This window comes from Epinephelus moara, chromosome 24, assembly GCF_006386435.1.
Source record: "Epinephelus moara isolate mb chromosome 24, YSFRI_EMoa_1.0, whole genome shotgun sequence".
NCBI lineage: Eukaryota > Metazoa > Chordata > Actinopteri > Perciformes > Serranidae > Epinephelus > Epinephelus moara.
In genome coordinates this window covers 31426452-31440579 of record NC_065529.1, presented here as the reverse complement: position 1 = coordinate 31440579, position 14128 = coordinate 31426452, and the positions used below count along the sequence as shown (strand labels likewise).

Sequence of the window (14128 nt, the reverse complement as noted above, 5' to 3'; positions counted from 1 at the left end):
AGGCACCTGTATCAGCGCAGCTGCTCTGTACTGACCTTAGTTACACAGAGGATAGCATCCAATGTTCTCAGATGAGAGTTCAAATTCATCATCTCTGACACATACTAAAACACTAATGCACACCTCTTTTCATCTGTATAATTCATACAAGTGTAAGTAATTACAGTCAAATAACAGCCACTGAATCATTTGGTACTACTAAGTAATCCATATCAACAATGCAGCTAACTTAAAACTGCGTATTTTTGGGGCTGTGTATTCACACACTGCCACTCCATGGTTGATCAACCAACCAGCCACGTTAGCGGATAAACAAAGGAGGCATTTAAAAATCGTCATCGGCCCTTTCAGACACAACGTGACAACGGCACCACTGCTCTCTGAAACCCATTATTTCTGATGGCTTGTGCCGCACCACCACAGCTTTTTACTGTGTATGAGTGTGAATTAAAAACTGTGAATAAATAATCAAATGATTGCTACTTTTTATAGGAAAAATGTGTTTTAGTTGCTGTTTTGTTTTCTTTCTTTCTTTTTTTTTGCCATGTGCTTTTCAAACAAATCAGATTCAAACTCTATTCAAACAGAATTGCAGCTAGCTGACATACATGAGGAGAGAGAGGGAAAGTGTGGAGAAAAAGAAGAAGCATACGTGATGGCAAGCAAAACGCCACACATCAACGCATGTTTGAGCAATGCGAACACAATGAACATGATCTGGACCCAGGCAAATGGCATAAAATGGATGGATAACCTATTCATTAAATTCAAATTTTTTAAGTTAATTTAAATTTCTGTTACAATCGACACTTGCCTTTCATAAGACAATGAGGTTGCATAAAATATGTTAGAGAAGTACTGACTGAGCATAAAACTAGAAAACAAGACTTGAATTATACTGCATGAGTTGTGTGAGAGTTTGTAAAAGGATGTTTTGATATAGTTTCGCTGTTGTAAAACATGACCACCATTTATCTTAATTCTTGAAGAATGTTCGCCTTTTTTGGATTCTCCATTTACCTTGGAGGCATGCCAGAAAACAAAGTTTTCTTCATGAATTCAATGTAACATGTAGTGAGTAATTCATATACAAACGGTCACTATGCTAGTACTCTTATTAGACTTTTCAAACCTGCAGATACCCTTCTCTCTGCACTACCCAGACAACAGTTCAGTTTTCATCTTACTATTTAAGTTCCAACCCGCCTGAACACTACAGGTGTTTCCTACTAACAGAGTTTGCTATATATCGACTTGATGAGCAAAACCAAACCTTAATTGGAGTGGTAAAACTTCATTTAGTAAAACCATATTTTTTCTTATTATCAGTTGAGTAAAAAAGCAATTTAAAGAAAATTACACACAGTAATTTATGTAGCTGGTATGACCTAGTTCAAGTCTCAAAGTCAAGTTGTGGCTTTTATAGTGGACATTTTACTACTTTTAAAATATGTTTTTTAACCTAAATCTGCAAGCTAAAGAGGCTGAAATATGAACCAAAAAAACGCTAACCTGCATATATGCCTGTGACACCTGGGATGCATTAAATGCATTACATTATCTTTCCCTAACCGTACACATTAGACATACAGAGGTCAGAAGTCAACGACCTTCATCAATGGAAAGCACTCAGTCCCCCGAAAACTGTAAAACACTTTAACGATAGCCAGAGCCGGAAACACTTCACTAAAAGCATTGATAGCACAGAATCATAAAGACAAAGATAAAATGGATCCGAACAGATACAGACGCACAGAATAGTACCGATCTACAGCTCATGCTGGAGAATAAAGTAATACAGAATAAGATAAAATAGAAAACATCATAAGTACTAGATGGAGTTGAGACAAAGCAGTGCCAAATCTCAATACTGTCAACATGACTGTAGACTTGAACTCTACTCAGAGTTCATTTGCATCCCGGTAAGCAGAAGTAAGTGTGCTAGTCATCATGCACTCTGTGCGTTACAATGTTGAGATGACTAAAAAGAATAAAACTTCCCTTCCCAGTATTAGCCCGTTATGCTATCAGAGTGATGGACAGACAGAGATGGGGGGCTTCATCGATCCCCCTTACCTACCGTAGGCCAGGGAAGCAGCTGGTGGGACGGTTTGCACTTTAAAAGGACAGAAATGTGTAAGGCGCCAACATAAAAATTCGATCGTGAGCTCATTGCAAGCACATTCACGTAGTCAGGAGTTTTTATAACTGGATCAGCAGAATAAGGCCTGGTATCAGACCATAAAACATGATCCTACTCTAAAGCAGCAAAAACAGACCATCTAAATGGCACACTACAGGATGAGTGAGTACCAGAAACCCTACTCTGAGGGAACATCGTCTCACCCCCAACACGGGCAGATCAGGTTCAACTCCCATGAGGTCAAAAAGGATTACAGTTTAATATAGAAATGATGAATAAAGGAAATGACAATCTGCCTAATCATGCCGAAGTGAGAGACATGTCAAAAAAAGTGTCTGCAAATCAGTTCTGTAAGGAGCTCCTTAGTCACATGTTGAAGTCTGAGGGTGTATCAAGTGTCACTGCTGAGAAACAAAATGACAAAAAAATTAAAAAAATTTAAAAACGCAGGCAGTTGTTGTCGATTCAAAGGTTTTAAGAGCAACCTTGCAACAAAATCCATCATCACCCCTATCAGGTTTAAGCTGCATAGTGCATTGCCAGCTAAACAGTAGATGATAAGTGTTATCTGTGCTGCAGAGGTTTACTAATGGATGTATGGTTTTAAATGACAGAACAGCAAGTCTCTACAGCAAGGTTATTATAGTGAAATAAAATAAATATATAACACAAAATGTTATAAAATACATCACACACACACAAACAGAAAAACACACATACTTCACTAAAAAAAAAAAAAAAAACACGGCTTAGCGACAACAAACAGTGATTGTCAGATGCAGACAGACAGGTACCTGTAGAACTGCAGCTGTCGTTTGGGGCTCCCATAACGAGCGCTGAAGACGTCAGGGGAAAGGAGGAAAAAGGAAAGCTTTGGTTAATATGAGCAGGAAAAGGAAGAAGTTAGTAGCAGGGAAACTTTGATATGGACACTAAGGTCACATAAGATGTTGACTGTCAGCTGAAGATGCTACAAAATGTGGAAGCAGGAGGAAATAGAAAGTACAGCTTTGTAAATGACACAGATATAGAGTATTAAAAAGAGGATTCACACAGCCTTGTTTGTTAAAAATGTTCTCTGGATTAAGTTATACATGCTGGAAATGTCTGAGGAACATGACATGACATTTATGTCACAAAAATACTGATTACACTACATGAAACGTGCAGTTATTTGTGAGTGTCTGATCATTTGTGAATATTAGAAGTCAGGATTCAGTCACGGTTTGGTGCGAGTTTGGTGCAGTAAGAAAAAAAAGAATGCATAAGGATCCATTTCTTGTCATTCAGTTTGAACAGACTGGAGTCAAAGACAGACAAAATCTTCTTACTGCTACTGGTAACTGAGGTGGCATTGTGCCCACTGGCAACTTTGGTAAACTATTATCATTATAAAAATTACGAATATTTCAAACACTTCTGCATTTCACTGTACAAACACTTTCCCAAAAGGCAACAGGTCACAACAGGCTATAAGACCAAAAAGCATCTCCTACGCAAGGTAACTAAAAATACAAAATCAAAAGACTGGTAAAAAAAAAAAATATATATTATCCATTAGGTGGTGTTTCAGTTGGTTCTAATTTGGCTTATTTAGACATTCAAACATTTTTCACCCTAACATTTATCATCCTGGTGATGTGGTGAACAATGAAGCATTGTCAACACATCATTCTTGTGTTATACACAACCCTCTTCACGTTGCTGACCGGAAACCTGCAGGTGTGTCTTCCAGCTCTGCCTTTTTATTTGCACTCACCATAGTGTCACTGAGTCATGCCAATCTGCTTGATGTGCTAACTTTAATACCCTTTGCTAATGGTGGGCAGATATAACTTTTCAGGCAGAACTTGCTCTTGTGAACTTTGGTTCCACATTACGTGCATAAATCTACATACCATGTAGTCTGCATGCAGCTCATGCACCAAAAGTGACCCCCTGCACTGTGATGGTTAGGTACGAATACACAGCCATAAGAGCCCTAGTTAATAATATGTATATAATAAATCTTAACATACATTTCTTGACTTCCCAAACAAATGTACAAACATGCATCTCATCCAGCTACCTGATCTCACAGTCTCTACTCTGGATGCATGTTTTATACTCAGAACAAACTAGGAGAGGGTCAAACTGTTAAACAAAATCTAAGAATATTTTAATATATTGTTACGTATACATCAAGATTTTTTCCTTTAATGCTTGCCTGTGAAGTACAGACAAGTAAAACCCAAACAGCATTCCTTTCACAGTCTTGAGATTCAGTGTATGACAACAGTTCATAAAGCACAAGAAAAAAAAACTTTTTTGGTCATAGTTAATCAAACTTATATCAAACACACTGTGCAGTTCTGAACTATAACAACAGGAATCAAACAGAATTGAGTTTAGACTGTAACTCACTCGTCTTGGCAAAGTAGTAGTAACATCTTTAACCTGCACCTCTGAGGAATCTGTATTATGCAAGACACTACGGCAACCAATACCTAGTTCTGTTTGTTTCACATGGAGTGCTTTCCTCAAATAACTTTAAAAGAAGTGTCAAAAAATGTGCGCTATATAACTGATGTTTCACTTAATCCAACACAAGCTAATGCAAAATTCCAAGAGTTAAACAAAGAGTCAACACTGATAAAACACTATCTACAACACAGAAGAGTGAACAAGGCCTCCATACCCTTAGTTGTCCCCAGGTTTCTCTAATGTGTTTTAAAACGTCAAGTCGAACATCAAAAAGGCAGCAACACTCCACACTACTCAATGTTTGATGACGTTACCTTTGAAAAAAGTAGCCAAGCATTTCAAGCTTTTATCTTAACTGAAAAGATGTGCAGTGACTTTGAGAAAAATGTGCAGAAAAGCAGTAGATCAAAAGTAGTATAGTGAAATTATGAATGGTGCTCGTGCTCGTGACAGGCTGCTATACTGTGTCCCACATCTTCCCAGTGGAGGCAAATCAAAATGTCATGTCAAAATCTCATCCACCTTGATTGTTATGTTATTCAAGTCTATAAAAGCCAAGAGCTGTCCAATAGCTTTAGTAGGTCTGTATATTTAGGTAAGTATCATAAAACCTATAGCTGACAGCCACTGCACCCCATCTGGTCATAATGGAGCAATGTGAAACAGAGTCATAAAGCTGCTTGAGAAGAAGAGTGGGACAGATGCTTTTTAAGATGATGAGTCTCTAACGCCACATGCTGGTGAAACATCAGAGTGCAGGGGAATCTGTACAAATTAGGCATGGCTGTTCATACTGCGGCTTCCACCAAGCAAACACAACATCGATGACGATTATGGTTAAACCTCCACAGAATAAACATAAATCACAATGTCCTCAACAGGTGTGTAACAAGTGTGTATGTGTCACAGAAAGTCAACACAGTTTGTGTACTTATACTTGGTTGCACTTCAGTCATTCTTACGCAGTCTGTTTGGCTTGTTTTGTTAAGATCACAACACACTTCATACATTTTTTTCACCTTGTAATAACTGACTTAACATTTTGCTGCAAGGTTTTAGGTAATAATTAGAATAACTATGAGACACTGAACACACCAGTTTTGGTTTTGCACAGTATGGCAACCATTTCTTTTTTTCTGTCGATACAGTCAGTGTATTAATGATCAGACACAGCAACATGTTAGGGGTTACATTTACCAAGCAAACAGGTTGGCAAACAGCAGTAGCACTAGCTTGATATAATACATAATGAAATACGTGTAATGTATTAGCTTATTAAATAAACTCCTATAAATTATTTATTAGTGATACTTTGATCTTAATTTATAATCCAAATAGTATAGTAATAGTCCGAGTGTTGTGACTGTCTACAGTGTACACCAATCAACTCACCTGTAGATCATGCCCGGTGAGCCAGTCTGTCGGAGGGAGAGGCGAGCAGGGGAGTCTGTGGTAGATTCAGGATACATGGAGGCAGGTGGGAGGGGGTGTGGCCAGCCTGCCGGGGGTGGTGTTCTTTCACCGGGACCACGGGGTACTGCAGTTTATCACCAATCAGGGACTCTGGAGACGAGAGAGAGCACACTTGTGTCAGTCGGTGGTTGACACAAACACCTCAGTAACTAAACTGCTAATTTTTTACAAAAAAAAAAAACAAAAGCAAAATAACATGAAATACAAAAGGCCTTTCCTTTCAGTCTGGCCGTCACTCCACTGTCAGTGTGAGCTCCATTTCAAAGTGCTATTCACTGTAGAGGTGATGAAATTTTAATATTTTGAGTTGTTTCTTGTGTAAAATGTCTTGCCTTTAATTTTACTTTCTATTGGCTTTGCTGACAGACAGATGGCTAGAGGCATTAACATGTGGAAACATAGTGCCCAATTACCTTCCAGTTTCGACTGGTTAGCTAATGTTAGCCTCAGCTTCTCTGCACTGTGCACCAACAAGGTCGGGTAGGAGCTAGCTGTGCAACTAATTTGGCAAGAACTGCTAGTGATGCCGCCCCACTAGTCGCCGCCCCAATGTTAGCCTTGGCTGCTCTGCACTGTGCACCACCCAGGTCGGCCGGGAGCTAGCTCGCAGCGCCAATCATTCACTGCTGGTAACTCCCTCCCAATGGCTACCCAGTGGTAGCCACCCTCTGGGCTCCTCCCAGGTAGCCCTGCTGAGTAAGCAGCTTAATTTTGAGCCGCAGAGATAACAGGGGAGACTGCAGGTGAACCCAATATTGACCTAAATTCACTGACATGCATAACTAGTCAAAAATATTCTCAGCGGTTAACCGTTGACATCGCTGCCCTGCATTTAGGTCAAAGGAAAGAATACGCCCACCCAACCAGTTTAACATCATTCATGGATGCTTTTCAGAAAATAAGGGAATAAATATTAATTTACATAGCCAAGGCCATGGTGCCAAACACAAATAAAATGACATCCCAGACTCAGCTGTGGAACCATGCTAAGGCTTGATTCTTTGTGATATTCAGAATATTATTGTTATTATTGTTTTTCCAGTCAGACTATATTAAATGTAATGCTGAGAGGATCTGTCTGCTACTCACAAAACTGTGGTCAAACATATTATTTTCAGCCATTCATTTTCCTTAGTAAGAGATTATATTAATCACAAGGATGCTTTGTAAAGACATGAGAATACACACAAGCAAAAACTAAGGCCACAGAATGTTTTACCAGGAGACTTCTCACATTAACCGACCACAGTTTCCACCATTCTGTTGGCTACAGTAAACAGTTAGGCATTTGTCCACTAACACTGAAAGATTGCCAGTGTAAGTATCATGCATATTTGATAATGATCAACACGTCCCAGACAAGGTCAGGAGCATGAGGGGGTAATTAAACAAAGGCACGCCGACCCTCCCACAGTAACAGGGAGACAGGGCTCCACAATGACTCTGCCTGGAATGATGCAATCAGCCATCCAGTCAATCAGTGGCAATTTGGTCCAAAGCAAGTTGGACATCAAGCCTCTACCAAGTAAAGAGTAGAGCTGGTATAGTATCAAGATGTAGGAGTGGTACATTGCCTCAGAGAGCCCATTAGCGTACCTCATAGAAGACTCATCTCAGATTTGCTTCAACAATATTTCGAATGTTGCAGAATGATAGTTCACCAAAAGGTGATCCGATAAAGGTACCACTTGTGAGGCCGAGTCACTTTTGCTTTGGTCTGGTTTATTTGTAATTTTAGAAATGAACAAAAACGTAAAGTTATATTAAGTTAAATATGAACTTGAAAATTTTAGTCAGGAAGAGACTGGTAGGTTTTTTGTAGGCCTTTTTCAAAGAACTTCTACACACTTCCACCACTAGATGGAGTCATGTGCTCACTCTGCGGACATGAGCTGAATGAATAAATCAGACCTATGTAACCTCTGTGGTTTCCCCACAGCTGTGAGTTGAAGATTTTAACATCTTCTCAGTAATGGTTTGGTATACCAGTGTGGAATATTCAGAATAACTAACCATTTATAGAGAAGGATAATCAACGCAGAAAAATACTCTGGCCCTGCAGTATACTGCAGTAAAAAGCCAGGCAGTGACAACAGCCCACAATATCACATACTAAGATCTTGATTCTACTACATCATCCTGTATACTATATATGTGTGTGCACGGCAGCAAACTGTAGCTGATCCACTGCTAAAAGCAATGTGATTCTATGAATAATTCAAAGTGTCTGCCCAAGAAGCAGGCCGCTGCTGTAAAGAGGGCTATAGCAAGAGAGCTGGGCATCAGTAAGGGTTGGTTCAGTGGTTAGGTCTACTCAGATTCCATTAACACACACAAAATACCTCATCAAAACACTTCAAGTTCATAACATGGCCCGGGAGGAGCAGCACTGCTGATGTTTTACCCCAGTTTAACTGTCGTGAATAAAATCAAACGGGGAGAGCCACAGAGAGAATGGCATCTATGTCACCCTGACAAAGCCGTGAGCGGAGCAGCCCCTGCTACCCTATTTCACCAGCAGCTGCACTCACGTGAGTCATGGCTCGTAACTGACATCGTAATGATAACATGAAGGTGACTTTCCCTTCCCATCAATTTCCCTGGCAGGGAATAGGGTGTCCCATGTTCCCAAGGACTCATTTAATGCTCCTTGCCCATTCAGTTCAATCACGACACCGGTCACACCTGCTACAGGGTGATGATGATGGCGTGACCCTGATGGGTAAAAGGCACGGTAGTAGATCCACTACACAGCACAGCAAAGCACTCCTGGATTATCTGTCATTGATGTGGATCAGAGGACACGGTGGGTTGAGTGGGGGAGAAATGAAAGCATACTTTCTTGCAGAAAGAACCTCAAGTGGTAGCTAGGATTTATTGTGAGATTTGTTGCTTTATGGGGTAATAAACTGACTATTTTTAGATTTTGGATTGTTACCTGGACACCACACACTGACTAAATCCACTTGAATTTAAGGAAATCATAGGGTTATTTCACAGACCAAACCATTAATGGAGTCAGTATCGTTACACTTTTGCTTTCGTCGCCCAGCTCTTAGCAATATTGCTTTTTTTTTTAATACCAACAAGTAGGCTACTTATGAAATTATTATGACACTTTGACACAAGCATAGACATGGACAGGTGTAAAACATCCCAGACACATTTCCACAACAACCCTAGATGAATGAGTCCTATAAGAGGAGCACTCACACTATCTACGAGTTAATCACACAAACAACCACTGCCTTATTAGCATTGCCAGCAGCACTTAGAATATAAAAAGAAAACAGTGCAGGGAAATTATAGAAGCAATCAAGTTTTACACAGGAAGGGCATGATACTGATCCAAATAGAGGACAACAATGATTTTAACAAGTTGGACACAATCACATTCACAAACACAACAAGAACTGGGGCGACTGGGGCTCAAGAGGTAGAGCAGGTCGTCCACTATAAGGCAGTTCGATCCCCACGCTCCTGCTGTCCACATGTCTAAGTATCCTTGGGCAAGAGGCTCCCTGGTGTTTGAGTGCATTCAAACTGAGTAGCAGGTGGCACCTTGTACAGTAGCTTCAGACACCAGTGTGTGATGTATGAATGCGACTTTGTAGTGTAGAAGCACTCTGAGCGATCTGAAAACTAGAAAGGCGCTATACAAGTGCAAGTCAACTTAAAAGAGTGCCATCAGAGTGCAGATCTACACCAGGGAGCCGCATTCTGGTTGCTACACGCAACCCAAACGTATTGCAGCCACTCTGGACAACTCTAGCAGACACTTAATTTCCAAACTGCTCCTGGTGTTGTACGGCGCCATGCCGCGGATGGAACAAAACCAGGTTGCAGCCATGACAGCCAGGGTCGGGTCTGGTATAAATCTGCAGATGCTTTGCTTCTAAAGTATGACCAAACTTTCTATGGATGTCAGTTTTTGAGCTACAAGAAAGGCAAAACTGTAGCCTGGAGCAGACGCTAGGCTTGTTGTTTTTAGCCAAGACGATTTCCGGACATATCTTGGCCATTACCGGCCAGTTAAGAGGAGTGAGGAGTCAGCAGTCAATGACGGAAAACACATTCTATAAAACAGGCTTTCAACAACTGTAAATCACCACAACCACAAGAGGCCCGAGAGCATACGGTCATAAATGTGCAAACAAAAAATGCGCTGACTTATCCTGTAGATTGCGAGATTAGCTGCAGACAGAAAGATACACACACTCACACACACACAAAGGATTTAACGCATGATCCCCTCCAGTTTTTACTATAACTCATGCATAGTTGTGTTGCATTTAAAGTTGCAAACATCATATCCACTGAACAGCAGTAATTGGTCAACACCCAAAACTTGTTTTAAAAGGCAATTACCAGCCCCATTACATCACAAAACCTAAATCCTATCATGTATTGCTTCTGAAGTGAACAGTGGAGTGGAACCTGACCTGTCCAATTAGCGCATGTTTGCATAAATTAGGAAAACGACCACATGGGGCCTCAAGGCTCCAGTGCCTACTTTTACCCCCTTTGTAGTTTAATATAGAAGGTTATCAGCTGTTTTTAGACCACTGAGATAGTGTACAAAACATTTTGTCAGTGCACCTGATCACTGACTGTGGCATATTGTAGAGCAATGCACCAGTCTCTCACAGAGATGCCTGTAGTGAGCTGCAGTTGGAGAGGATGCTGCTGCTGCTGCTGCTGCTGACTGCAGCAATGCGGTACACTACAGACTCGTCCTGCTCAAGTTAGAGGGCTCAGATTTACTGCACTAATGGTCCAAGGTGCACTTTGCAGATTAAAAACTGCAGAGACAGAGAGAGAGAGACATACACAGACACACGACGAAGCACAAAGAAAAGTGGAGAGAGAAAGGAGCTGATACTGGAATATAACCTCCCTGTCTCCTGTCTGATGATTTAGACACCGTTATATTCATTCAACATTAAAAACTATCACTAAGTTGGCTGCTCAGAAACAACACTGCAATCTGCTCCTGTTAACATTTCTTATTTAATACATTAAGAAAAGTACAAAATTGACTCTCTGTCTGGTGCAGAGGAATCGGTGAGTGTCAAGGCATCTGGGGAGCCTTCAGAATGGACTTCCTGTATTTTATCTGTTTACCGGTACCCTGTAGCAAATAGCAACACACCCACTCCAACACAGCTGCTTGTGTTTGATGCAGTGATCTGAACACGGCCTGAAGCATCAAGAATTACGTGTTTTCAAAGTGTGTGTTTACATATTTACATTCAAATTGTTTCGCTGCAATTCAGCACACAGGGGTGAGCACCATTTATTTATTTGCCTAAATGAAAAGAATCAGTAACATACTATCTGCACTTTGCTGCCTAACGTCTGCCACTGATGCACATTATATTCCACATTACTACAAAGATAAACCCCATGCCAAATATCGAATAGGGATTATTTTATTTAACACTTATCAGAATCATCACGTCATTAGTAAGTTGTTTAATATTCTACGGCACTTAAACATATTTTCAATTCAGTGATCAATGATCCAATATTATCGATGCAAAGTGAAACCACTGATACATATCATCAACTTTAAGATACTTTTCCTATTTTGAAATAACCATGGCACATCTGTGTCACCATTTCCATCCAAGCACATCTCCTTTCTAAACATTCAGTGCTAGCACTAGGCAGGCAATGTCAAGCAGCCAAGAAAAAGACAATGAAAATATTTACTGATATCATCTCATATCTCACAGACCCCTAAATTGAATTGAAATCATATCTTGGCAGACTCTGTGATATCAGCAAATATGGTATTGTTGTCCAGCGCATCAGCCCATCATGTTTGTGGTGAAACTTGTAATTTACACCCCTAGACAAGACACAGATGTCTCTGCCATAGCAATAACTCATTAGTGATTTATTTCACACAGAATATGTAAACAACCCGTCTGTCATCTGGTTTAAATAAATATTCTCAAAATAACATGACTACTGGACTTTTAGGTGTTACCACGTTTCTGTGCTCAAACGCAGGAGATGCTTTCTGGTTTTGTTGAACTTATCCATTCTTTTTAACTTTTCTGATCACATGAAATAAAGAGCATGATACCTGGGCTTTCAGTTAAACTAACACTATAGTAGGCCTGCTTCAGTATGATTTGACCCTTTGTTAAGCCCCACCCTTTTGTGATGGTCCATCAAGCGGTCAGACCTAACATGGAGCCCACACTGTAACTAACTATAACTCACTGCGCTCCCTGAAGAAGCACAGAAGCAGACAGAGGGGTCTACAGTATGTGTTCGAAGGATATATCCAGAAAAAAAACAGGTTTAGAAGATAAAGATAGTTAGAAGCTAAAGCCGAACCACAGGCTACAAGTGACAGTGTAAAAGTGAACCACCACATTACTGGCAATTGATGAAAAAAGACAGTGAATACACAGGTAAACTTCGCTACATACAACCAGCTGTGTGGAATTGCAGTGTGTGCAAATGAACGGTGTTTCGTTTTCCCCCTTGCCATCAGCACCCAGACCTCCGCTGCTTGACCTCTGCCGCTGGACGGGTGGGGAGCTCCAGGGGAAGCCAAACACTGTTCATATGTACACATTGAAGTGACACACAGCTGTATGAATAGAGGCGAAGTTTCCCTTCACTGGTTCCTGTACAGCATGGCAGGTCTTTATTCACTGTTATGATCATTCAAAGCAAAAGAAGCATGTGTATACATTCAGTACGCTATATTTTCAGTAGCTAGCTGACAAACCCTACACTTTTCAGGGTTTGATTGTGGTTTTGAAACGGGTAAGAGAACTATATTTCCTTCCAACCTCACAAGGTTACTAGTATCATTATTACATGTGCCAAATTTTGTTATTTATTCCCCCTTTTCAGCCAGGAAAACTACTGCAAACACTACCTTTGAATGAGCACAAATTTAAGCATACATATTAATGAAGCAACCTTTAAAGTAACCTCCTTTCCTTTCCATAAAGAAAAATATTTTTAAAAAAACTGCTTCAAAAGTCTTCTTACTATATATAGTTTATCATAATTTCCCCTCTAATATGTAGTTTTTATTGCTGTGAAATCTTCAACAAATTTCTCCTAAAACAACTGTATTTATTCAAATCTTTCTGCAAAAACTACATATTACAAGATTACATTTAAACACATCTTTAGAATGTTATATTTACCTTCACCCGATACGGATTTTTGCTGAACAGAGCTTTAACGCATCATAATGTCACTCAAGTCAACCTCCGTCAGCAGATGGTTCTGGCTGCTGGCTGCTAACAACTACGTTAACTAGCTTTCCTCCTGCCAATCCAACACCCACACACAATATCAGGGAAACAATAGGGCGAGTCCCCCGATTTGTCGATAGTGACTATACTGCATCCTTTCATCCCAACGATGTTGCAGGGAAGATTTGTGTTCGTCCTAAACATGTTTTCTATTGTTCCCTGAGACGGTAGGCTGATAGCAGTCAACAAGGCAAAAATTTGCCGATACAGATGTGCGGCTGATAAATCAGTGCATCCCTTATCATTACTTACAATACTAAGATTGCTTCAAGTCAAGCAGGGTTTTTTTTTTGAGGGGGGGTCTAGTCAGTGTGCTGTTCTGTGTACTTCTGGGGATGTTTTGGTCTACAAAGTGAGTGCTCTTGACTTTCGCACAATTCTATGGAACAGATGGCTGTAGACACGATGCAATGGCACAGAGAAGGAGAAACTTTGCGCCATAAGCCTCCAAGACAACCTTATTTTCTCTCCTCTGCTTGAAAGTAGTGATTTTACAGCTCACAGCAACTTAATATGACACAGTTTCTGGCTTTTGTTTGATATCTAGTGTCGCCAAAAAATGTTGTTGCACATTTCTGATCAGTCATGAGCGCCATTAGCATGTTTACTATATTACATGAATGCTGATGTCACTTTGAATGTCCCACTGAGCCAAACATCAAAAATTTATATGAAAAACAGCCCTACTGTGTCAATATACTGCAGTTTTTAGCAAATTATCACGGTTAAATTGGCCAATATTATATCAAATGTCCTG

General features: G+C 40.2%; 1 protein-coding gene across 3 annotated transcripts in view; it reads right to left on the bottom strand.

The window, feature by feature from the left end:
• The window catches only part of kcnab2a (potassium voltage-gated channel subfamily A regulatory beta subunit 2a), a 122261-nt gene that overhangs the window by 66375 nt on the left and 41758 nt on the right, over nt 1-14128 (bottom strand). For 2 of the 3 annotated variants that reach the window (XM_050037260.1, XM_050037261.1), the window contains 2 exons: nt 5999-6169; nt 2938-2979 (listed from right to left, as the gene is read on the bottom strand). In XM_050037260.1, coding sequence (XP_049893217.1) covers nt 2938-2979; nt 5999-6075 — 119 coding nt within the window. In that variant the 5' untranslated portion in view covers nt 6076-6169. The remainder of the gene's footprint in view (nt 1-2937; nt 2980-5998; nt 6170-14128) is intronic. The other variant, XM_050037262.1, reaches the window with a different exon arrangement.